General features: G+C 39.2%; 1 protein-coding gene across 2 annotated transcripts in view; it reads right to left on the bottom strand.

Moving 5' to 3' along the window:
- The window catches only part of VWDE (von Willebrand factor D and EGF domains), a 388,413-nt gene that overhangs the window by 43,672 nt on the left and 317,152 nt on the right, over positions 1 to 27,589 (bottom strand). For both annotated transcript variants that reach the window (XM_069211824.1, XM_069211825.1), the window contains 4 exons: positions 25,323 to 25,460; positions 16,101 to 16,274; positions 10,463 to 10,633; positions 995 to 1,636 (listed from right to left, as the gene is read on the bottom strand). In XM_069211824.1, coding sequence (XP_069067925.1) covers positions 995 to 1,636; positions 10,463 to 10,633; positions 16,101 to 16,274; positions 25,323 to 25,460 — 1,125 coding nt within the window. The remainder of the gene's footprint in view (positions 1 to 994; positions 1,637 to 10,462; positions 10,634 to 16,100; positions 16,275 to 25,322; positions 25,461 to 27,589) is intronic.

Raw genomic sequence — 27,589 nt, 5'->3', positions numbered from 1 at the left:
TAGTGAGTGAATTTTTGCACAGAACTCGCCGTATGTCACAAAGTTTAAACTCTATGCTTGGACGTAATAGTTTGCTGCGGCATGTAGAAAGGAAAGGAGGTAAGTGACAGGCATATGTAAAAAGGTGCAATGAAGTAATAACAAAACTTTGACAAGTTAATACTTCACAGTACATTTTGATGTAAATATTATATGTGCTTGTCATTTAAGATATTAGAACTTTGGAATGTTGGGCGCGCCACTAAAAACAATGGAGAGCTCTGGGATTCTATTGGCCTGAAAAAGCCTGGAGCTCTGAACTTGGAATGTGGGTCACAGCTGTTGCTGTGAACAAAGGCAGAGCCCACGGGGATTTTAATCCCCTCCACCCGGGCTCTGTGAGGCTTTTGTTTTATTTATTAGAACATTCTGCCCTCTAGTGGCAGAATGTTCTAGTAGCCTTATAACCCTTCATAGCTTGGCTATACTGGCATTAAAGTCCTGCTCCCTTGTTAACGCTGGAGCGGGCCTTTAATGGTTGGTGTATGATAATATGGCCTTAGAACCCACCGTAGCGGGCTCTACCGGCTATTAAAGGCCCGCTCCCCGCGTTAAATGCCCGAGCCGAAGGCGAGGGCATTTAACAAGGGAGAGGGACTTTAATAGCCGGTAGAGCCCGCTACGGCGGGTTCTAAGGCTATTAGAACATTCTGCCACACAGGGCAGAATGTTCTATTAAAAAAGAAAATGTTCATGGAGCCCGAGGGGATTAAGATCCCCTCGGGCTGCGTGAGGCTTTGTTCACAGCTGTTGCTGTGAACAAAGCGAACATTGGAATGTTGGCACTGCGGGCTTTTACCGGCCAGTAAAAGCCCGCAGCACTCCATTGTTTTCAATGGAGCCCCCAGCATTCCAATGTTCTAATATGGAATGCTCCAAGCATTCAGAAGAAAAAGTGCATGTAGAAATCTACATTCACTATGGATGGAATTCTAAAGATGACACCGCAGAATACCTTTGCAAGTCGCACCATCACCGTGATATCCAAATGGGCAGCGACCACATTTGAAGCCTCTCTCTCGGCTTGGTTCACAGGGCACCCCTGGAAAGCACGGGAAATCTGCGCAAGTCACGATCTGATACACCACTGTTACAGCTGTTTCCCATTCTTCGGGTGTGTCAGTGAGTTTAGAGGAGATAGGGCGTTTAACAAATGCTTGCTTTGCTGATGAACTTTCAAATGTAGAACCAGTGTTTCGGGCAGGTAGCTTTTCTGTTATAGTGCTCAGTTTCGTTTTGGTATCAGAAAGGATTTCTTTGGTGATTGTTGTCAGATTTCGGAAACGAGCCTGTATTTTGGTGTCCTTTTCAGATAAAAATACATTCTTGCTCGTGCTTGTCACTTTCGCACTCTGCTCTATGACAGAACTGCCACTGGCGTCCATTCTGTCATTTGTTGTAGGGCCGAGGCCTACAAATCTAGTGACTGAAGGTTGCCTATTCACGTTTGTGTGGGAATCGAAGTGGTCTAAGTTTGTCGAGGACGGCCGTGCTTCAGATTTGGAAGTTGGCAGGATGTTTCGTGTGGCTTCCGGCCTGGGGGTGACACTTCTGTTAACAGCAGTTCTCGGTCTGTCTGCAGGTCGAGGCTGGAATTCTACAAAACAAAGAGCACTTGTGTCACTCGGTGAAAAACTAAAATAGTGCTAATATTTTGTTCTCTGGGAACCGACATTGTTTCCATTTCAGTGCATGAAACACGAATTCCATATGGCTGGTTTACACTTCACAACTTGTCATCAACTTTACATCGTTCTAATTAACTTGGAAAAAGAGGCAGGTAATGTAATGTTATCGGTAAAGTATTTAGTCGGAATCTGCACACTCAGCATCGTCAATAGCCAACAGGCAGCCTCTCTACATTAGAAGTGCAATGTTATCACCAGTGTTATAACTACAATTAATGGCTCAGCTGCAACAACATTTACAGATTATATTTGGAAAATTTCTGACCGGTACAATAAAATATCACAATGAATTAACAGTTAAAAAAAATCTTGATTACATTATTAAGCAAAAATGCAAAAGCTGGACATTCATGTTTGTCAAAGTAACGCAGATCTTTCACAATATTTTTAGGCGGTTCAAAGACAAATTTTTGAAGACCAGAGCAATTCGCATAATCAGATATATATTTGTATTGGGAAATGTTATATTATTGATCAAAGGTCGAAATGGTCTGGGCCAATGATGACGCAGTTTTGGCCGAAGCGCATACTTCAAAATGAACTGCTTCTAGGACCTGATTTGAACTGTAATGCATTTGAAAGGTTATAGAATGGCCTATAGGTAACTGAGGAGATTTCTAAAATGCACATTTGTAATGAGAGTCTAGTATGGTTCGGGGTAAGTCATTGCTATGTATACAGAGTTACTGGCTTTTGAGAGGCACTGGCTTGTCCTAGTGGCCAGTCTCAGACTTTATTGGCACAACTGGTCTGACTTAAGTGACCCACAATCTCCACCTGCTTGCTCATCTTCTGCCCCTGCTTGTAGGCTAGATGAGATCAGTTGTGTAGACCCTTTCTAATTCTGCAGGTACGTATCAGAGGCATGTCTGTTTGTTTGTATTGGCTTTGCATGGTGTTTACAATGAGGGGAGCTAGTGATGTATATTGTGAACACGGGGACAAGGGGCAAAAAGGGGTTTGGATAATCTATGTTAGGGACACAGAAGAGGAACAGCAATGGAAGGGAGTAGTTTATGGAGGAGGTTTGGTTGCATGAGAAGAAAATAATGTAGGGGGATTACACAAGGAGGCAAGGTGATGTTCCAGAGTGAATGAGGCATGGGATATTTAGTAGGGTGTGGGAAGAGATGAGAAGATGGGTAGGCTATTGCAAGGCGACAAGTGTGGTGGGGTGTAGTAACTGAAAAGAGCTGAGAAGACAGGATAGGGTTCTTAGAGAAAAAAACCCTATTGAATGGTCTCCACAGATAATTTTGTTCTTAGATTTCAACCCTATGTAATGGGAGACTGCCAAAACCCCTGCCAGCTCAAATGGTCTAGCCTCCCCTAAAAGAAACAATTGAATAACTCCAATTCATGAAGTTGAAGTTTAGTAGCATAAACGTCATATGCCACATGCAAGTTGCAGTGGGGATTTGCATCACTCACATGACAGACTCTAAAAAACAAACCATAAATCCCGGGCTGTAGCCACTAAATTTGAGAATAATCCATGTTTTCAAATGTTTAAAACCCTACATTGGCTACGAAATTAGCCTTAGAGCAAACATGCAGAGAAGTGAGATATGGTAAAATAGGCAATTTATGATTTCTTTACAGTAACATCTTTTTTAAAATCTACTTACTGCACAGGTTAAACCAATATTGCCACATGAAAAGGCTTGTTTTAAGTGAAACATCCCTTAATGCTTATTTCAGAAAAGGGAAAAAGAATCACTTGTGCAGTATTTAATCAACATTTTAAAATCTGATTCATTAGCGAGCCTGCATTTTTAATATATATGGTAGAGGTGACTTTTAGTATGTCTGCTCAAGTGTGCTTGAGTTTTGGTACCTCCATAAACTGGAAATAGAACAGATGAAGAACGGAATGTTGAACAATGTCAAACATTCATCTCCAGTCACAGACCTGGGCCTAAATCCATAATTGTTTCTGCTCGCCACACCATTCCAGTTTGGACCCAGCCATTTGCAAATTATTTTTGACCCTGCTGCCCATGGGAACAGTCCAGCCCAAACTACCAGGCCAAGTACTCCCTGGACCAGAATCAAGCAAACTGGGATTGGTTTTGGGGTACTGTAGTAAAGACTTTTGTTACAGTAACAAGACTGCTGGATTTGGGTGGCAGCACCACTGGTCACGTGGGATTGAGTCTGATCCTACATCGTGTGACAACTGTCGGCCTAACCCTTCAGGCCAGCTAGAAGCACCTCACCAGTACTTAAAAGTAAAAGGTGATTTGTGGCAGTCCTTAGCATGTCATCCCGATTTCTCAGGGAAATCGTGGTTGAACAGATCTTACCCCTTTCTCTCAGTCACATGTCTCACACATACAAAGGTAAAAGAGAAGCAGGACGAGGTTCTGAATCAACTGCATTGTACATAAAAAGGCATGTATTGCAAATTATGAGATAAAATGTAATAAAAGCAAGGCAGCGACAAGGAAAGTGAAGCATAGTAACAGTCCCACCATATTGTTACAACAATGGTTCTAAAAATCCCTACCTGAACTACTAAGATTTATAAGAGCATGGCAGTGTAAGCCCTAATCTGCCTATCAGACCCATCGGGAGAACTCCATCTCTCAAACCTGTGGCTGTAGACAAAGAAGAGGTCTGTTTGTCTACCACCAATTCTTCCACATGGAGGGAGAGACTGCATTAGGTCTCAGCAGAAACCTGTGAAGGCAATGTGGAATGTACAATGGCAACTGATTGGAATTCCCTTCTGTCATGTAGAGGGCAATGATGTGTTTTATAAGAAAACATCGGGGGGTCTGAGAAAACTGCCCTTATGTGACAACATGTATACTTCTCTGTATAAAAATTGGGGACATGATGAACGCTTTGTACCGGCAATAATTCGTAACTTATCATGTATAACCTTGTATAGAGTACAGCATGAGAATGTCATGCAGAAAAAATAAGTTTGTGTAAAGGACAAGCTGATAAAATAATAACAACATCTTCACTAAGCCTCCAGCTAACAATTATAGAATAACAAAAATGTATGCCTTAAAGTGAAAGGGCACAAGCTGGAGGACTATGCTAAAATGACATGCATGTGTAATAGCTAAAGTTGCTTCACAACAGTATCACCCTTCACCAGCCAGGCTAGCTTGAAACAGTGGCATAGAGAGCACCAGACCCATGTCTGGGCATACCCTTCCTACTTAGGGTGACAAATGCAAAAAGAGCAGATGATGGACGGAATGCTGAACAATGTCAAGCAATCACCCCCATTTGCAGATCTGTCCCTAAAAGCTTACAACATCATTCCAGTTTGGACCCACCTATATGCAAATCAGTCTTGGCCCTGCTCCCCAAGGGAACAGTCCAGCTCAGTTTGCCAGGCTAGGTCCATCTATCACCTTGCTGTTTTTGCTTTTGCCATCGTGAGTGTGCTGGGTATGCCCAGACATAGGTCCTGGGGTCACTGTGCCACTGGAACCAAGCTATACTTGGCTAAAGAGCCCTAACTAGGGTGAAACCGGTCATAAGTTGCTTGTGTTCCAGTTTAGGGAGGACCAGGCCTGGCAGTTCGGGCTGGACTGTTCCCATAAGGAGCACGGTGAAGACTGGTTTGCACATGGGAGTCCACACTGACGTGGCATGGTGGGCAAAAAAAATTACGCATTCGGATGTGACCTGAGCGATTGACAGTGGCTGAGATTATTTCAAGCATTCCATTAATCTCCTTGTTGTATTTGCTTTATCACCACAATCTTGGCTTGTCAGGGTCGCTCCCTCCTACAGTTCACAGGGACATCAAGGTATCTCACAAACTGTCCCTAAATGCCCTACATTTGGTTTGATTTAGTGGACGTCAAACACTAAGCCTCCTCTGTGCCACTGTAGGTGATATGAATCATATAAACAGCACCAGACTTGTAACAGCTGATCGGGTCAAAAGGATGACAAAGCATTATGCAGTATTTCCAGCAATTGAGAGACCACATACGTTCTGGTAACCCTATTTTCCTTCAGGATATCTTATATTTTGGGGGCTAAATACACACACACAAAGCACTCCCTAATCATAAGGGGCCTAGTCATGACACACAATATATATTTTACCATGTAGTGACAGCAGGGAATCTCCCCGACAGAAAATGAAGGTAAAAAAAGCCAGTACCCCAGGAATATCAACAAGGTGTAACCAACCAGTTGTTATAGCCTTGCACAGCCATGGCTGGTCATTGGGACAGTAGTAACCCCTGATATAAAAAATGCCACTTCGACTGGAACCATACAGATCAGCAGAGTCTAGAACAGGGGTCTTTAAACGTTTCTGTATTAATAGCTACTTATGTTCAATTAAAATTCATTGAGAGCTACTAATATTATTACTGCTGTAATAGTGACCATATCAGACAAGACTATATTATGCAAGAATAATGCCACCTCACAGCATCAAGCATGGTGCCAGCAGTACTGTAAAAATGGCTCTGTCAATAAAGAATACCTCTGCACGGTAAGAATATAATAGCTATATCTATAGTGCCTCTGTGTAGACCTGACATCCTTGTGTGGTCTTCCCTCAAACCCTTTTCCTTCACCCTTCCTGTTTTCTGAAGTGCCTTGTAATTTAATAGTCTGAGCTCCACACAGCATAGCTAACTTACAGATAACTTTAGAGCTTCCAGTAGCTCACAAGCTGTTCATTGGAAAACCTGGTCTAGAACTCTGCTGGTGAGCATCTGCCGGGAGAGTTCACCAGAGTAGAAAAATGTGCTAGGCCTATCAGGAAGAGAAATTATGAGAAGGACAACACATGGGTACTGCACCAGGGGCAATTAACTCTACAAATGCACATCATGTACTCAGGGAAAAACATGATAGGTGATAAACATTCTGTAGAGAACTAACTCCAGACCTCTTTATGAAGGTATCTTGGCATGCACATGCAGGGTAAAATTATGGATACATTCAAGACCTTTATAAGACTGGAATCCACAGTTAATGAAGCTGTTGGCTGGGGTGGTGTGTTAAAGAGCAAGAAATTCAGTGGACAGGGACTTTGGAGTTACTGAAAATGATTTGTGTGAGAAATGTGTCTGGTTCTGGTCCTCATTGACAGGGAGCTGTCCTGTAAGCTTTCCTGTTATTGGGCTGAAGAACTACAAAGTGAAGTTACTGGGTTACACTTAAACAAGTCATTCCTGTTCATAGGTTTAGAGTGAAAAGTTGAGCATACCAAAGGTCTTATTAGCTCCAAACTTCTAACCTTCTGGAGAATCTTAAGACTGTAACTGTCAACACCAGAGCAGTACGCGTTCTACTGGCGACAAAAATGCAAAAACCCAGCACTCTCAAAACAACGTAATTTATGCATTGTGCTGATATGTTGTGGTTTAACCTTTTGCATTGCAGAGTTCAATCCTGAAAACTTATTTTTAATATGCTTACAAATACTGTTCCTTTGCAATGTATTGCTGCAAGTTTTCAGAGTGTGTTAGGGTGTGGCCCCTTTCCAGGGCCTTCCAGAGACTTTCCCTGCAACATGCCTGGGCGTGGTTCTGGGCTGGGCCAAGACTCTATAAAAGAGAGCCAGCCCAACCCGGTGCAGAGCAGCAGCTTCTTCCAGAGCACCTGTCCCGGCGGCCTATTTGGATCTTCCAGTCTTCTGCCCTTCGTCCTTCATTGGTGATCATTGTTCCAGGCGGTAAGACGGTGGTTGGACTGTCCCGACACCGTTATTGAGAATTTTCATATTCTTGGTTTAATTCTTAAATGAGTAACAGATTACTTGCGCGCTACCATTTCTTGACATTTATATGGTAGTTTACAAATAGGCAAGACGCGTGATTTATTTCATAAAGGTTTGACTTTGTTATTCATTGCGTGCTACCATTTCTTGACATTGGCATGGTGGCTTAAGAATCAGCAAGACACGCAATTCATTTTATGGTGTTTAAACATTGTTGTCCATTGCGCGCTACTATTTCTTGACATTTACATGATGTTTTACGAATTGGCAAGACGCACAACTCGTTTCATGAGGATTTAACTTTGTTGTCCATTGCGCGCTACCATTTCTTGACATTTACATGGTGGCTTAAGAATCGGCAAAAGAAGCGCGATTCGTTTAATTGTACATTGATCTTGTTATTTATTGTGAGCTGTTATTTCTTGACATTTACATCGTGTTTTACGAATCGGCAAGACGCGCGATTCGATTAATGATGATTTGACTTTGATATTCATTGCGTGCTACCATTTTTTGGTATTTTACATGGTGACACTCGAATCAGCAAGATGCACGATTCTCTCCTCGAGTTTAATTCATGTTGTTTATTGTATGCCACTATTCTAAGATATTTATTATGTAATATTCGAGTTGACAAGTTATGTGATTTGTTTTCTGAATCCATATTGTGTTATTCATGGTGCACAATCCTTTTTTGGTGTTTACTATATATATATATATATATATATATCTGCAATATGCACAATTTGTGTTGAAACATTTTAAGAGTACACAGAAGGCCAGAGTTTCTAGATGCAATATTGTATGGTCCTAGTATACATTCTCAAAACAGGATTTATATGACTGGTTTAAAATTTAGTCAGAATGTTTTTCTGATTCTCATGTAAAGGAAAGTACTTGAATAAGAAAGTTTTCATTTAATTCATCTTGATTCCCCTACAGGTATCCGGCCATCTTGAAACTTAGTCATTTTAAACTTAACTCTTAGATTGTTCATGTTTTCAGAGTGACTAGGCTTAGAATCATAGTCTAGTATTGATTTCAGGAGATATAATTTTCATATTGTGTGTTCTAACCTTTTTCTTAATACAGGTCTCCTTCCCAGCTGTTCCCTTCCCCTCTTGAACTCTCTCAGTATCTGTGATTTATCTATCAGAGTCTTGGAGCTGTTCAGTGGTGGACGTGTTGGGAACGTGCACAGACCCCGAGGATCTGGTGACTCTGACAGTAACCTCTTAATTAAAGAGAGACAAACTTGCAGTGGTGAATATGCCTGACAGAAATAGACAACACGAATAGGTATTTCCCACCTTGAATTCTTCCAGACCCTCTTGCATTTGTTGCACAATTGCAAGGTAGTAAAAGAAGTAAAAAATGTAATGCAAATTACAGCATTCTTGCAGCCAGACAGATGTAGGACAGGGGAAATTATTTTGAATGTCTTGTTACCTAGTTCTATGACAAAGCATACAAGTGGATCTGCTGTGTTGCATTCTCTGTGACTGTAAAATAAGACTTATTCTTTAGTATCTTTCAATGATTTTCTGTTTATCTGGCCTTCATGGATGGCCTTTTTCTGGTCCATGTGATGAACATTAACTTTCCATCTTTGAAGCATGTCTTGACACCAATTTCTCCCAATGGGAACGCACGTATTTGTTTTGCCTGAAGCACAGCCAGTGAAGCTCAGGTAAGTAACTTAGCTCAATTAGCACAGTGTAGCTGAATCGCAACATTCACCCTGCGAAGCAGCACTACACTTGGTAGCTGTGAGTGGCCTAGACTGAAATGAACTAAGTGGATGGGTTACTCCATCAAAACAGTAATGGATATCACATCCACTCAAATCTAAATGTTATTGAAGATGATGGGATTTAGATTTCAGCAGATGGGACAGCCATTACCATTGTGGCAGATTAACCCATCTTCTGAGTTCCAAATCACGCCCAAAGTCTTAAATGCAGAACATCCCATAAGACATGTTGGGAGTTTGTTAGAAAAGATGCACAGGTTCCATGGAATCGGGGTGGTGTCATTTTCATTCACTACTGTTGGCAGCCATCTCCACAAATAGTGGACCACATTTTCACATCAATATTGAAGGTTACATTCACTGAGGGTGCATTTCCCATCTCTGTATCTGATGCTTCATATACACAACTGTGCAAGTGTTGTTTATTATCTTGAATGGGTTCAATTTGGATATGATATGTGAGGCCCATGTGTAATGTATTGCTTAACCCATATGTGCTCCGTCTAGTACCACATCATCCAAAGGTAGCTGTAGCTGCATGCTGTAGCTGAGACACTCATACTACTCCTTCTGACTCAAAGTGTTACTAAGGCCTACAAGGTGCTACAGGGGAGAGGAGAGGAAAGAGAAGGGAAACAGTGCTTTGTGAACACCGTTATTCAGAACTACCCTTAACCTTTCACAGGGTATGTGTTGGTGGGAATTACCTATTGTAGGAAATGTGGATGATGGTCATAGATGTTGCTGGCCAGGTGAAGGCTGCTGATTTATATTTATATCCATATGGAGGATGTCATCACCTGTTGCCGGGCATGTGGAAGCTGGAAGTACATGCTACTGTACATATACAAAAAGAAATATGTGATCTCTCTAGAAATATGTCCAATCGTCCTTGAACTCTGAATTACAAATATTGATATTTATATTGTTTCAGCCATTATCCAAACAAAATAAATTGCTAGAGATTTAAAAAAACAACTTTTCAGTAAGATGTTGTAGACTTTAAAGAAATACCACTGAGAGACCCTGAGGTAACAGATTTACAAAGATCAAAATTTGGCTTGGAGCTATTCACAGCCTTACATTTAGAATAACCCACTACACTTCCCATTTTTGTGCTACTTGTGAAGCATGGGTATGGTCCTTGCCTCTACACCTTTGAGGACATGGTTACCTTTGTTTTCACACAGCCCCTGAGATAATTAGTAAAGGAAGAACACTGTAACCTTGCTAGGTCTTGGTTATGAAAATATATTAATATATACTTACCTGGTAATGCTACGGTCACTGTGCATATGTGTCCGTCTCCAGACAAGCCTTGTGGACACTGCCCACATGTGAAATCAGCTCCTGAAGACTGACTTTCAAAGCACTGAACTCCAGGGAAGCAGGGATTAGCAGCACATGGATTTTTCAAATTTGCCTGATTAGTGTTTGGTACTGCAGAAAAAAGCAAGAAATCATGATACTCTGTATTGCAAAATCATGCAACATTACATTAGACTGTATATGGTTTTGTGTTGTAGAAGATGTTGTATTCGGTTAAACTACACCTCCTGAGAGATAGATTGGAAGAATGAGAACTAATCACGAGATATCAGAAAAGGGATAGTTTGGAAACACTGAGAAACTATCCAATTTTTGTTAACCCCAGGTACCTGAAAGATGCATTTTCGGAGTGTTCTAACCTGTAGTTGAACATCAAACAGCTTCCTCTCCTATGGCTTTGTATTGTACAGTGTAACATTTTAAAATATTTCTTAAACTTCACGGGCCTAATTCACAAACAGCATTTTGTAGTACGTGAAGTAGTGCTACAGTAGTCCTACTTACAAAAAAAAACTTCAATTCACGAACCTATGAGTGGAAACTCTACCTCTTCTATTTATATAGGGATACCATCACACATCTAAGTTTACACATGGCCAGCTATATACATGCTATGTAAATATAAACATTTTCATTTGGTAGGATTTTTAATGAATCTTAAAAAAAAGTTTATTTTTTAAATTAATTAAATATTTAATTAAATAGTTAAGTTAATAGTGCTGTTAATAATATTTTTTTAAACTTCAATAATTTTGTACATTTTCCATTTAATTAACCACAGTACTCCCCCACATGTGAAAAGTTATGAGCAGTAGCTTTACACTATGAATTCAATTTTGAATTAAACATTTAATTTATTTAATTCAAGCAAACAAAATAAATAAAAATTCTTTTTTTAAGATTTATATTAAAAAATTGCACCTATGATGCTTAGATTCACATATTATGTATAAACAATTACCAAAACTTTATATACACAGTATTAATTTAAATTGATGTACTATTATACACTATATACTATTAAACTATTAAAATAGTAATGTTGCTTTTATAAAGTTGCATCCATTTTCAAATTAAAACACATATACAGATATTGTGTGATAAAATAATAATGTGTTACTTATATGTAAATTATTTTAACTTTACTTATTTGTATATATTTCCTATGGTAGGATGTTGCAGTACCAGTAGGAGGACATACATGGTGCTGGAATTACTATAGGTCTGTTTTGGATCATTTTGGCTGCAGTTACTTTACATTTGTAGTGTTGACTTCAAACCCTATTTCAGGATGTGAAAGCAGTATATGGTAAATTTACACTTGGAAATGGTGAATAGTGAAAAGCAATACATTTACTATTAGGAATAAGAATACATTTACACGTGTAGATTTACTCTCAATCAACTTTAATTTTGTGAATACGCCCCACATGTTTTGTGTCTTTAACATGACTGTTGGAGTTATCACTTTCTAGTACCTTTTTCCCTTTGTGAATGTATGTTATAACATTTTTTTAAGACCAGACAGTGGTCCCACAGCCCAATGCCTACTCTTAAACGTTTCCTTTTTTAAATGGATCCCTTTTCATTTAAGGACAATGGGCTGCTTAAAAAAAAAAAAACATTGCTTTATTAAAAAGCAATCACAGACATAGTAGTCTGCTGAGCCCAGCAGGCCACTATCCCTGTGATGGCTGTGATTCTTAAGTGGTCACAAATTGGGATCTAGCTCCTTAATATTAAGAAGTTAGGTCGGTTTGCGACCCACTAGAGATCGCTAAATGAAACTCTATGAGTTTCATACATTAGGAATATCGATTACCTAATTGTGATTCACAGATAATCGCAATTAGGTAATTGCTATTCCTAACATTGATACATCTGGCCCCTGATTTCTACCTTAAGCAACCAATGTGGATAGAGGCATTTCCTGACAACACAGTAAAAAACTAAAGCATAACATAGACTAGATCCAAATTCCATATGCCATTTTTTATTTCATAGCAAACAGAATAAACTAGGACACTATTTGTAAGCTAAAATAGTTAAGCTTACTGGAAGAAGAGCTCAGTACTTTAGGTACCATAACATCAACTGTCTACTGATGACTTACATTTTACTTTATATATCTACTACAAAGCTCTTCATATTTATATTTATAACAATTACCCTATAGTGTTTTATGTGCTTATAGGGGCAGCCATTATATAACACCCAATATGCAAAATACCAAGCCACAAATTAAATACCAACCCTCATTAAACCAAAATTGTTGAAGCTTAAAGATTATGCAGCTAGGGATACTTAAAAATACACTTTATAATATGTGTTCTGGTTTGTTATATTTATATTCCTTGCTTTTTTACTAGCTACGGTGATATGGATTTTGGTAATTATAATCCCTAATTTAACTATGCTTGCCATAAAGCCTAGTAATCTGTGGTAGGTTGCAATGTGTCCAATACACAGTGGGGCAGAATTACTTATTTTTGACGCAATGCAGTGAGGCAAACATATTTTCTGTGTGATGTTGTACAAGTGAGAACAGAGTGCAAAGCCATATTTTTTTACATTGGCCTGCTGCTCAAAGTACACAGCCTTGCATAGCATTTGTACCGGAAGCATAGACTTCCACTAGAAATTCGAACGTTTGGACAAAAATAAATATAGGGAATCCACACACTCTCTATTTGCTGTGGATTCCAGCACAAAAACAATGTATGGGATTATTTCTCCATGTTTGTGCCTGCTTGATGGAGGAGTTTGTTTTCAATACAAAGCCTGGTCTGGCTATCTTCTAAGATTGGGCGTTGCATCAGAAGCTATGAGATTGTTTTTTAATGTAACACCCAAGTAATTCTCCTTGACTGAAAGCCATACAAGGGAGTGTTTTTTGTCCTGAAAGAATGGTACATTTGTAAATCAAATACCTTTTGTTCTGAAAGATAAATACCAATGTATGCGTCACATGGTTTTGTATAACATTGTGACAGTGTAAAGTGGTAGCAAATCTGTCTCCAGATAAGTTGATGGAGGTGCATGGGTCATACCTTGTCCATACCTTCCATTCATGTTCGTAAGTTAGTTCATAAAAGCACTTGCCATAAGGGCCAAGATGAATTTTCCTGGTTATGTTCACAGTACATTGTGAAAACGTAGCAATATAAAACACATCGTCATTAAAGCCTTACACACTTAATGTAAATCATGTATTGTTTATGTAATATAAAGGAATAGGAAAGTATTAGAATGAGTGACTCCCCCAAAAATACTTAGCATTCGTAATATTTCTGCAAGAAAGCAATCTGCTTTTTCTATAGGATCATAATATCCCTATTGATTTTCTCATTTGCTAGAGATGCATTAGATTTCATATTTCTCTAATATTCTATTATCGAACATATAGAGAAGCTGTTATCTTCTCATAAACAATGGTACACATGACACAAATTCAGTTTTCAACCTAAAACTTTATTTGACATTTTAATATCCCCCTCACACACATTTTCCATTGCAATTTTTATTAACCAAGGTTCCTCATCAGATGTTCATATTTTTTTATGTGTTTAAATTCAACATTTTATATCAAGCAAAATATTCCTATGAATGTGCTACTCAAAACTGGTGATATCACAAGCATGGCTTTTGACTGTGTGGCTGGTCGACATGATGAACAGTTCTTAAGGAATAGCCATGCCTGCATCCTCTCCTGGTGCTATAATATTACTCTTCTGGCAGAGACATACATGATGTTGTAAGGAATGAGACCAATTTCTGTCAGTATGCTGTCTCCTTTCCCCCAGCCCTGACCTTGTATCCCTGGAACAGATATCCATGATTTCTATGTAACACTCTTTCAGTGCCGGATTACTCTCACAATCATTCATCTAGTGCTGATTTCTGCCACGTTTTCCATAGTGCATTCTCCTTCAGCATGTTCTTCTATTCAACTGCCCACTCAACTCATGGTGGTCAGATGCAGCCAAAGACTGCTACCGACAAAAAATATGAAAACATATTAATTTATTCCTATGTATTCCAGTACTATTGTTTTTCAATATGACAAAGTGTGTAGCGATATATTTTATAATTGAACATGGATGTCATTTTTTAGTGACTTGAAGTATACATTACCCTTCTTTATGTTTGCTAGGAATCATGGCTGTAGTAGGCCCAGAAGTCAAGCTATTTTGTTTGCATGTTCACACATTTCTGCAAAGCATAGTTTTGTTTGCAGGCCTTGCAAATGCAAGTGTGATTTTGGGAAAATAATTAGCTCAGTATTGTACTTGAGAATGACATATTCTTCTCAAGGACATCTTGTGCTTCCTATCGTAGAAGATGCGGCCACCATCTCATTCGATGGTTTCTGTCACATGATTAGGTTCCATTGAATTGATTTGAGAGAAAACCTATATAAATTGTATGTATTTTAGTATTATCCTTCAACAGACCCATTTTTAGTGAGAACTCTGGCATGTGGAAAGGACAACTTTCTTTTGATTATTTTGCTGTGGTGCTTGGTAATTTGCATTCAGGTTATTCTTTACAGACGTTTTGTGCTTTGTTTGTAGCACACATTATTACCTAGACTGGTGAGATCCTAGTGTTTTTAGAATTATCAGATGAGATTTTTAAACATTAATGATAGATTCACTGATCCTTAAATATATTTGAGAGTTGACAGTTAGAGTTAAATACAATAGTATTTTCTGACAATATCAAACTATCATGACCAGAGTGTGGACTACCATAACATTTTAACGGGAGGGAAATATATGTAGGTATAGATACGATATTTAAAACCACATTTATATACATTGATAATTTACAAATCTTCCAAGTATGTACCTGAGAAGCAGATCTATACTTACCTATATACTTACCATCACAATATTATGATAATCTGTATTCTTCACAAACAGTTCAGGCAGAGTGATAATTAATACTCAACATTGTGACATACAGCCCTAACGGTACACCAACAGTGCACACAATTTTGTATTCATACAGACCGCATACTAATGTAGATAGACAATCCTGCACAATGCAGCACAAAAGCAATATAGTTTGCTAAGCAAAGATCCTAAAATCTGTACACTAATTCACACAACAAAGCATGAGAGCTACAGAACTGCTATAGGTATGCCCCCTAAAACAAACAACACACCAGGCAATGATAATTGTTCACCCATAACCCCTAAGGATCACTCACTAGTGCACAAAACACACAGAAGGGACCTCCATTTGTTAACCATAACTAAGCACTACTGCAAACAAACCTACACATATCCAACAAAATGAGATCAGAATGTCGTTACCCAGATCATCCATAATACCAAACTTCCAAGATTGCTCAAAGACCACACAAAAGGTAGACATGTGATACTCAAACATTGCCATCATGCCATATGACTGTATGGCTGTTGATGTGACAGCCATTTACTTGCAGGGGCTGAACAGAAATCAGCAGGGTGGTGAGGATATCTGATGGAAGTCCTTCAGTTTACTGTCAAATGGCAAACACAAACCATGTATACATTTGCTATTAATCTATATTTTGGGGTTCTTTACTTGCCAGAAACTCTCTCTGATGTTTGTTCATCAGTACTTTCATTTTCTTCAGGGCCATAATGGTAATCTTCAGTTCTATCAGGCTGTTCAATATCATCTTCTGTACCACCATAATCTGTTTCAAAATCATCTAGGACAGCAGAGTGTGAAGGAACTTGTGTTGGAGCTTGTATTTTTACTGCAAACAATGTGGACAAAAACAACACAAAATGATGTATCTCAATTAAAATAGATACCAGGCAAAATTATATTTACACAGCAGCTGAAATGTAAGTCTCTAGAGTACATTATTAATTAGTGGAAGATTTTCAAGGAGAAAAGTAGTATTACGTAATAATGTATTACTCTTATAGCTGACTGACAGAGAAGGCTATTCATGCAATTACTAACGTGTCTTCTTTCTAGAAACACTGACAAAACTCGTTTCACCATCAAAGCAGGAGTAGGATAATGATTAACAGTGCGTAATGTTGCAATTTCTTCAGAAACATTTTGCGAAATATAGAAAACAATCTATGGAACTTGCAAAAGTTTTGTTGACTATGAGCTTTACGTCATCTTAACTGTGCAAAAGTTTCTTTTTTTTATACAGAAAATGGTTTGCAGCTGAATTGGCATATATTTTTATTGGGAAATTCTCTACATAAATAATTTTACTCACTTTTTGCAAACATTACAAACCCAGTGACTTACCCATTCTGTATTTTTTTTTTACAGTGCATGAAATTGGTGTGGGTGAAGTTACCCGGCTAGGTATACCCTGGCTTTCAATACTCGTTTAACAATTCTATCAGCTCAGGAAGGTATACTTCAGTGAATTCCATAATTTACCTCCAGGGCCACTAAAGAAAGTGATGTGAACAACATTTACATTTATTTATAGGTCGGACAGCAGCATTAAGGAAAGATTTTTTAAGTTGTGATTCAAAGAAAAGTGTTTTAAAGAAAAACATAACTATAATAAATTAGATGTTATCCTTCCACAAGCGTGAGCTAGAAAGAAAATTGGAACTCAAATGACACCAACAAAATTCCTTTCTTACTGTTCCCATCAAGGGCCTAGATATGAAGTTGGACTTTAAGAATATGAAGGCAGGTGTAAGAAGATGATATTTTAATACATGTTAACAAGTCAAAGACATTTCATTTCTGTTTGATACCTTCATTAGTAGTATAAAGATGCTCGCTGTTGTCACATTTTTAAATGTAATAATGTGATTCAGAGAAAAGAGTAACAACACATTATGAAACCTACAACTCTGCTTGAAAGGTATATACCTATTTTTCCAAATGTACAAACCTTTATAGGAGCCTTCCTGGAAAGTTGCAAAAGACACATATGTCCTAGCTTAATCCTGGAAAAGTCACCTGACTTTTTTAAGTTACTTGTATTTTCACATTACGAAATCGGAAGCACAGTACAATTACACGATGGGATATGTGTCTGGTGATGTGCAATTGCATTATTTACTTTTCTTCCTCCATGAGAACACATCACTCACAGTGAGAGCATCTTAAAGATAAGGATGTTCTGTTCACCTTTTATTTCAGCCTTTTACAGGAGCAAATCTCCGACCATTTCCGGAGTGATATGTCTTTTGGTGTTCACAGGGCCACATGGACCTTGTTAAACTCATTTTCAATCCCTTGCCTGGGATACTCGCTTGCATAATCCTATTGTGGTGTACAATTACAGAGGAGTTAAAAGATTTACACTATCCCTTTGTGAATAGCTAGCAGGTATAAACCGAGACATTTTTCAGACGAAAATGCTTTTGTTTATCAAGGCCTTTGTTTTTCACGTTCTAAAATCTCAAATATAATTAGAATAGCACAAAGTGAAATCTGTTAATGGTTGTTTATGTCATATTCACTTTATCACAGAAGTCAATTCTAGCAAAAAGGCCTCGGTGAACATTTTTGGTCTTAACTGCAGTATTTAGCTTTAGCTGCCTCTTGTTAAAGACATGTTGTATAAAATAAACATAGAGTGGGCTTGATGTTCAACTCATTTTAATGTTTTTTTACTTGGTTCAGTGCATGCTATTAGATGTCATTTTTATAAGCTTCAAATGTGGTCCACCCAGTTGAGTAAATTTCCTTGGTGTAAATGAGTATTATTAAATGCATGATGTCAAGGATATTTGTGTCCTCATTTTGCTGTGCACATTTGTTTTTAAAGTTTAATGCAGACAGACCTGCGAGAACAGATCTCTGTCATTAACAACACTCCTTTGTCCACTTGTCCAGTCCCTATCTTGCTCTCCCTGTTCTGTGCCTGGACACTCTCTTGTCCACTTACTATCTGTCTCATATACTCGCCCAGTGCTCCACCTTTCAGCAACAAACTGTCCATCTGCCCTTTACCTGGAAGCTGTAAAATAATGCTAACACATAAGGGGGTAACCAACAAAAATAAAATACTCCCCCCCACACTTTGAACCATATCACAAATGCCAATATTTGAGTGAGGTCAGCAAGCCCAACAGGCATTCAGAGGAAGCCTCCCCCTGAAAGAATTCAGAAATGTTCTTCTTGCCATTCATCGTTCTTTCAGTCTTCTTATGTTCATTCCTTTACATCTTCTCTTGATCGTTATTTCTGTAAGATGGCCATCAGTGCATGCTTATCCCTGTAGGTGCATGGGTGGCCAGGTAGGAATGGTTTGTATACTTAATGATAAAAACTATTTCAAGATGGTCACTATTGTACGTGCATGCAAAGATGGTCATCTTGAATAGTTTGGTCTCTAAATTATGGAAAAGCGAACAAGCATAGTAAAGCTAATAGGTTGGTGCCAGCATATTACACGTGAGACCTATTTGCCTTGCGATTGCTAGTTAAAAGTTGTTTTTGGGTAGTGCGAAACTACACAAGCAGTTGCATTGCAATAGGTCTTGCATGTGTGAGAGTTAGAGCTATTGGCATTGTGAATGACAATGTCTTGTGTTTTGGTTTGGGGTGTAGTAGATGTGTGCCAGGTGCCACAGCAACCCTCCCAGGCCTGTTGATAAAGGATAGAGGACCTAACAAGGCCACCATCTTGGGATTGTTTTTGCCTCATTCTAACGGACTTGCTGTGATATCCTAGAGATGCAACCCTTTCTACTGTGTTTACCTAACCTTCTATAGCACCAAACAAGCCACAAAGCGGCAGTTTTGTAGCATTTAAAAAATAAAATGAGGGGGGTCAAAAGAGTTAGGAGCAAAGAAAAGCGGGCAGCCATATATTTCTATGTGTTAAACTTTTAAAAGAATTGTTCCCCTTCATTGGCAATACCAGCCTAACATTTAAAAGCATTGACTGTATACAAAGAGAATAACAGAAGAGGCAGCTGAATTGCAAATGAATTATAGTGATTTTGTTAAGAATGGCACCGTCTTTGCAGTGCTATAAAATGGCACAAGCTGTATTACCAAGCGCTATATTTAAAAAACAAGTTATTCCAAGACTGCCCCAAACGCACTAGACAAAGAACCCTAGGGAAGAGGATGTAGCATAAGGTCCAGAGCTGCCGACTTTGGAGCTGGAGAACACAGTTCGAGTCTCGGGGTCGTCTATACATCCTGTGATTCTGATTAAATCGCTTAATCTCCCCTTGCTACCAAGAATTAATGTGTTCTTGTGTATTGTAACTGGTGCTCATGTAAAGCTCTGTATTGAGTTCACCCTATATAAAACTGCAAACAAAATAGATAAAGAAAGTGCTTCAATACCTTAGTGTCATGTTTGTACTACATAAAACTGCAAAAAACGAAAGAAAAGCCTGCAGACATCACAAAGAAACAGCAAGATGCCTGAAACTTTTTTTGCAAGCAATCTCAATGGCAACATTGAGAAACTGGGAGTGGACTGAGGCTGATGGTGGTTTGAAAAAGCATACTAATTACTTTGTGTTTGAAATTTTGCACACATAAGAGACTATACTAAGATCTGTAGTGCTATATCTCAGTCGAGAAACACACCTGCAGTTGATATTTGTGTGTAATGTGATTGTCACATATGTGAATCACAATTATTTCAAGCATCTGAAGCTGAAAAAAATATATAGCTCTGAAGATGAAAATCGTGAGTTTCTTAACAGGCATGCACACCTATAGGCAGGGGCACAATGCACATGTAGCTAAAAAGACTTTAGACCATACCTCCGCCCCTATTTTGTGTCCTAGCTCATGCTGCTGCAGCTTCCCAGACAGGCACAATTCTTAAGCTCAGGTGTTCTGCGCTGGAGATGAGGTCTCAATGTCCACCTTGCACAAAGTATTTCACTGGACCACTGAGGCTGAAGTACATAAAAGTGAGTATTGGAACTGTAATCCTGACTGCAGAGGGGACCGGGCCAGAGATGTGGCTAAAAAAGCACATTTTCCACAACTTTTTGTTGGCCTTTCACCTTCATGTAAATAAATATAACACAACTATCTTAAGTGAAAATAAATGCAAGTTAAAGTTACCAATAAGAAGAGCATTCCTTTATGTTAGGAAATCTCAGTTGGTTAATGTGATCACTGCAGATGCCTAAGTGTATAAGCAGGCATTGTCACAACTCAATCCTATTCAGTACACCAGGGAACAGTGACATGTATTTATAGTGCTACGAAGTTCCATACTGTGACTGAAAGCACAGTAATTATGCAAACCATTTAAAAAAAATTGTATTACACAAAGTGCAATATAGGCTGCAGTTAAATGTGCAGAGACATTGGGCCTGATGTACAAAGCCATTTTGCGGTCACAAAAGCCTGTGATTTGCAGCGCCATAGAGTTTGTGATCTCTAAATAGCTTTTTTTAATATACTAAATCCATTTTGTCATCGCTAACAGGTTATCAAATCACAAATTGGGTTTAGTAAGACATAATGAACCACTATTCGGAAGGGGTGTATTTAGGGCATCTCTTCTAAATAGTGCTTTCTTATGTTATATGTCAATGTTTTGCAATTGAAGTCCAGTCAAAAAACATTGAAAAGTTGCCGACTCCGGAGTTGAGATGGTAAAACATTATCAACTATGAATGCAAAAAACGATTGTTGGTGAATAGGCAGTGGTTCAAGGGAACCACCACCACATCTTTAAAAAACATATATATATATATTTTTTTAATGCAGTCCTGTTTCCTTTAAGAAAAACAGGCTACATTAAAAAAAAAAGTTTAATTTATTAAAATGCAATCACATACATGGTGATCTGCTAACCCCACTAGGCAACAATTCATTCCTGTGATGGCCTGCAATTGAAGTGAGTTGCAATGTGCACCCTGCTTCAGGAATATTGATGAGGTGGGCCAGTTAGTGACCCACTATAATTTTCAATTTTTTTAACAGGCCTATCAGTACAAAGGTCAGTTCGCAAAATTTGTTTCCATTCGCAAAAAGTTGGTGCACAATTTACAGCCACTTATATTTGGTGCATCAGGCTCTCACTGTTCAATAGAAAACAAGTGTGATAACATATTTATTTCTAGTTATATGCAATCAGACTATTCATATTGCAAACCCTTTTAATAAGTTTTATTAAAAGGATTGTTAGACCTGGCATCTTTTGGTGGTTTCTCCTTTCTTTTTGCCTTCGGACCTCCTGTTTTTATGGTATACTGGATTCTGTTTTTGCTGGTTTATTGTCTCTGCGCACTTTACCACTGCTGATCAGTGCTAAAGTGCCAGTGCTCCTATGTAAATTGTATTGGTGATTGGCTTATCCATGATTGACATATTTGATTTATTGGTAAGTCCCTAGTAAAGTGCACCAGAGGTGCCCAGGGCCTGTAAAAGAAATGCTGCTAGTGGGCCTGCAGCACTGGTTGTGCCACCCATATGACTAGCGCTGTGAACATGTCTCAGACCTGCTACTGCAGTGTTGGTGTGTGCAGTTTTGAACTGCCAATTCGAACTGACAAGTGTATCCACTTGTCAGGCCTAAATCTTACCTTCTAATACATGTAAGGCATCCCTAAGTAGACCCTAGGTAGCTCCATGGGCAGGGTGCAGCGTGTTTAAAAGGTAGGACATGTACAGATGTGTTTTACATGTCCTAACAGTGAAATACTGCCATATTCGATTTTCACTGCTGTAAGGCCTATCGCTCTCATAGGTTAACATGGGGGCTGCCTTTAAATAATTTGTAAGTGCAGTTTCCCTATGGGAGCCAGTAGAGATGTGGAGCTTGGGGTCTCTGAACTCACAGTTTAGAAACACAACTTTTTGGAAAGTTGGTTTTAAATAGTCTGTTTGAAAATGCCACTTTTAGAAAGTGGGCATTTTCTTGCTGGATCAGACTGTCAGTTGAATTGTTATGAATTCCTTCTAGACAGCGACACAAAAGGAGCTGGGGTGTAGCCTGCATATCCTGATGAGTCTCCTGGGCTAGAGTGGGGAGGGAGGAGCCAACACTTATACCTGAAAGAGCTGTGCCTGTCTTCACACAATTTATTCTCTCTAACCCCTTGGTGTATGTCTGGGGCCAGGCCTGGGCAAGGCAGGATCGTGTCAACAACAGAGACTTTCCTTTGAAGGTTGCCTTCTTCAGAAAGGTTTATAAGTAGTGGACTTAAAATTGCAGACTTTTAGAACATGTCTGGATCAAGAGGAACCTATGCCAAGGAGAAGAGCTGGAGGAGAAGTACTGCCCCTTTGCTGTATCTGCTTTGCTGGGTTGGCCTGCAGTTCTGTGGGCCCGCACTCTGCATCGCCTTGCTCACACTGCAGTACTGGCATCCCTGATGATGACGCACCATGCTGACTCTAACTTCGCTGACAATGAAGCACCGTCCCGTCCCGCACCGCAACCCTGGTCTACCAATGCCAGTGCCATCAACTCCAGTGTCGTCAACAGATGCCACTGTATGCACCCCAAACTGTGGGCACCACACCGACGTCCTGACAACAGCGCTTCAGCAATGATGATGCCGCTGCCTGCACTGTGACCTGAAGGCGCCACACGTTGCACTGCTCCACTTCACACCGCAGCCCTGGTCTCACCGACACCGCAGGACGCGTCACCGAGCCGCTGCCTGCACCTTGACCTGTGGGCACCGCACGTTAGATCGTCCCGCTTCACACCGCAGCTCAGACGCCGCCTCAGCCAGCCCTCCTAACTTGGTCATTAGCCTGGAGTACGATCTGCAAAGTGTGTGACTTCAAGGCCCAATGACCCTCACACTAACCTCCGGAACCAATGCCAGCGACACTGCACTGCAAATCTCATCGCAAAGATCATGACACCCTGCCTTTCCAAGGTACTGTTTGCGGGTCTTCCCAACACCGTAGCTGGCCCGCGACACAGCAGCCAGCCTGAAATGTTGTATTTGTCATTCACGATGCTGTCATAGCCCCAGACAGAGCTACTGACTTCAAGGAACTGTATTTTTAAGTTAATTTTTGCAAAACTCATCTCTTTATTACTGTATGTTGGATGTTTATCATTTTGGTCTTGTTTTACACAGATATATATAGGCCATTTTTCTAAATCTGGTGTTGTGCCCTTTTGTAGTGTTTTCACTGTATTACTGTGTGTTATGTGCAAATGCTTTACACATTGCTTCTGAGATAATCCTGACTGCTCGTGCCAAGCTACCAAGGGGGCAAGCAAGAGTTATCTGAGCTGGGTATCTCCCTTATCCTGACTAGAGTGAGGGTCCCTACTTGGACAGGGTGAAAACTGACTGCCAACTAGAGACCCCATTTCTAACAGGGACTCTCCCTGGAACGCAGCTGATAACACCCTTATTTACCTCTAAAAAAGAACAAACCTTTTTCACCAGAAAGCCTCAAATGACTACTTCAATGAATGCTGTATACTCGCTCCCAAGCAGCCTTTAGATTTGCTGATTAACCAATTGCACACATTCACATTTATTTCAGGTACTAGGCACCCTGGTGAGACAATAGGATGGCCCTGCATAGTTATATTAGTTCAGTGGTGTACTGAGTACCTGCCATCTGAAAGAAAATAATTAAACCTCTGCTACATGATTATCATAGAGCTACTGCACCCAGAAGCCTCAATTAGGCCATACTTGACTACTGTTATGCCCTTTATGCAGTGACATCTAAATGTTCGATTATAACACAGTAGATCCTTAAGAACTCTGCCAGACAATTACAAATATTTCACCTGGAGAACATGTCTCCTCTGTCTGCTGAATGCGACATTGGATGCTAGTGCAAGGTAGAGCCTGGTTTAAGTCATTCACCTGTTTAAAAATACTCAGCATTAATTCACTTATTCGTATCAATACATTTTATGGATTTGGTCCTTAATAACCACAATTTGAATAAGTACAATAAGAGAAAAATATTGGTGGACTAGTTCTTTTGTAAATTCTGTTGTGGTGGGATAGAGACAGATGGATAGTAACCAGCAATCATGCAGACCATTTCAGGTCAATACATATTATTGAGGCTATTGCAGGCCTTCGTCTGTGGAAGTCAGACAGGTAATGTATTAAGCCAGTCCTGGCTTTTGGGTACAAGAGCACTTTAAATATGCAACAAAAGTCCCACCACTAGGTGGCTGTTGGGAAAAATAATCAAAGCCTCTCGAAAGGTGTGAAACATCACAGTTGACAACTATGGAAAGGATGCTACATACATATTGGTGCTCTAAATGCTTCGTTTGAAGGATCAATTTTTACAACTTAGGAAGAAAAGTGTAAACATCTTTCTGGGAGAGACTACAAGAACAGCTAGCCCCAAAAATGACATAATGTTTACTGCAATAGCTGAAGTGTGTGACCCTCTGATTAGTTACCCAACTTACGACAAATGATCTGTACTGTACTAAAGGAACCAGGAATTTACCTATTTTGAGTTATTGGCAGTTAACATTCTGATTGCCCATGTTAGTATTCTCATTGGCCATGATTTCTTTACTACTTTGTTTTTGGCTGATGGTGAATAAAGAGCATTTTTCATTTTGGCCTATTGCCTCTATTTTTGTGCAACAAATCTAGTCAGTTGCATGACATAATTAGAAAGTCTTTTGCCTTGCTACTGTATCTAGGCTCATGGATGTTTCCATGTAACTTCTCTTCCAAAAGGAGATTATATTCATTATTCCTTTCATCAGAGCAATTTAGGAAAGACTCAGGGTCATTCATGTAAGAGCGCTTCCTATAGCTACTGCAATGTAACATGTGTAAATACAATTTGGCAAAATAAAAGGCATGCACATTTTTAACAATCCAGAATTACTTATAGGACGATCAGAAAACATGATTATAGTTACCATAGCAAGTCACACCATCCCCTTCAAGTCCTCGTGGGCAGGACCCACACTGATAAGAACCAAATGTGTTTGAGCAAACAACTCCAGGGAAACAAGGACTGGTTGAACACTCATCAATATCTTCTTGGCAATTTCTACCTAAATGAAATAGGCATATATTTGTAATAGTTATAAGATGGTAATCAAAGAATTAATCCTTGTTTAAGCTCATTTGGTTCTATTTTTTTCAAACAGCATTACATTTTGATGAGAACAAACACATTTGTAGTTTAGAATTTCCATGTAGAAGACCTCCAACACAATGGCTTACACTTCACTCTAACATGTAAAAGTGGTATATTTTTTGTGCCATTATTCAGCTAGCTCATGTTTTTAAAAGATAGCTACCAAGTAACATTCAAGCTACTTTTAGCTCAATCTACTTACCATACCTGCCACTCAAATACGTATCCACCATCTTTATCTTCTGGAGGCTCCTCTAATGACATTTTCAGCCACAATTGATATTCACACTTAGAAATATGCAATTCCGAGCCGAAAATGCATACTCCAGTCATTCAAAACTTTGTGAAGAGGTACTACAACACCTTTAAGATGTTGCTATTCTAAGAATGGAGAAAACATAGCAAACAAATGGGGCTCTTCTATGGAGGAAAAGTTTCAAATATCGTAAGAAGTAAGGATGTTTGTTCATTTAATCACATTGGATGATTATTTCTGTAAACACAGTAGAAATATGTCACTGTACTAGTCCTAGCAGTCTCTAGCTGCATAAACCTGTACCATGCGCCCCTACTATTGGGAACATTTGTCTTTGGTCCCACAACATCTGACAAACAGAAATGTCTATGCAATACTTTATACATTTTCATCTTACGTCAGGTTTGGGAATGTTTTCTGGTTGTCAATACAGTCAAAAGTATGTTTTAATTAAGGTGCAGAAGTTACCTATAACGTTTGATTCCTTCACATTATAAGCCTCCAAAAAGCTATTTAATGCTGCATTGCCTTTTGCACTTAATTTAAACTTTATCTTTGATGGCATCTCTAAGAATTGCCCGAGTTTCAGAGCAGACATTTACACAGTGCATTCTAGTGCACATCTATGCCATTTGCTTTACATATTCCACTCTGAATGCAAATATTTTGGACAAGGGTCTGAGTACTGGTTTGTTTCAATAGTATTGTGAGAAGGTGGAAGAAAACCTTGAACTCACTCCGAGTTATGGAAACTCTCGAAGCATGATGTGTAGCTATTTATTTACACAGTTTTATAACATACTGATCAACAACTTTTCCAGCCATTAAAGGGGGCTTAGAGACAACTTGCTTCAATTCTACATGGCTTTACAGTGGTATATATGAGTGCCAGGAGCTACTCAATTTAGTTCTGATGACATACCCAGAGTACTGAGTGAGTGCCTGAAAATAGGGACATGGTGATATGCAAGTGGGAGATATGGAGAGGTGTAAGGCTGGTGTGATAGTCACGAAGCGTCAATCATCAAGACAGAGTAGTAATATTCAGTGGTGTTTATATTGAATGGTGTTGGTCATGAGCAATTTGTGTATGATTTTGAATAAGGCAAAGTCATTAACTACAGTACATCCATTGTTACAAACAAGGAGAATCTAAAGTTGAAGGCTTACTTGATTAGCCTAGCATTTAGATTTGTAGAGAACATATAATTTATTTAAGCTCTTAGATTAGCAGTGAAAGCTTTCAAGCAAAGTGAGGATTACGCTCCAAAATAGAGAAAAAGTGGAGAAAAGTAGAGAAAAGCCTTAGCCTTAGTATGGCAGTTGAGGGACAAGACAGAGGGACTACATACAATAAAATGAGTCCTTTGCAGAGATGAATCCACTACATAGTGGCATCACAGCACACCACAACATAGAGAATAATTAGACAGCCCTTTGAAGCAGAGGTTAAAGTGTACGAACACAATAAAACCAAGGGATGGATGGGTTTACAGTTCACAGTGATTTTGTTTTACAAGTCATTTATTTATTGGGATACCCTGAGCGTGCCTAGACTATTCTGCCATTTTGCTGAGGTAAGGGTTATGGCTCTAGTGATCCCAAAGCCTGCCTAATATTCACATCTGTTCTCCACTTATATAGCAATACCCATTCTCAATGTAGATGTCAAACTGGTCACCAAGATCTTGGCCACCAGTCTTGAGATGTTGCTGGAGTTGAATCATATTGGTCACTACTGCTTTATAATGCGTAGGCAGATCAACAATGCACCTAGTAGAAATAAT

The sequence above is a fragment of the Pleurodeles waltl genome, chromosome 10 (genome assembly GCF_031143425.1).
Source record: "Pleurodeles waltl isolate 20211129_DDA chromosome 10, aPleWal1.hap1.20221129, whole genome shotgun sequence".
NCBI classification, from domain to species: domain Eukaryota; kingdom Metazoa; phylum Chordata; class Amphibia; order Caudata; family Salamandridae; genus Pleurodeles; species Pleurodeles waltl.
This window is presented reverse-complemented; position numbering and strand designations above follow the sequence as displayed.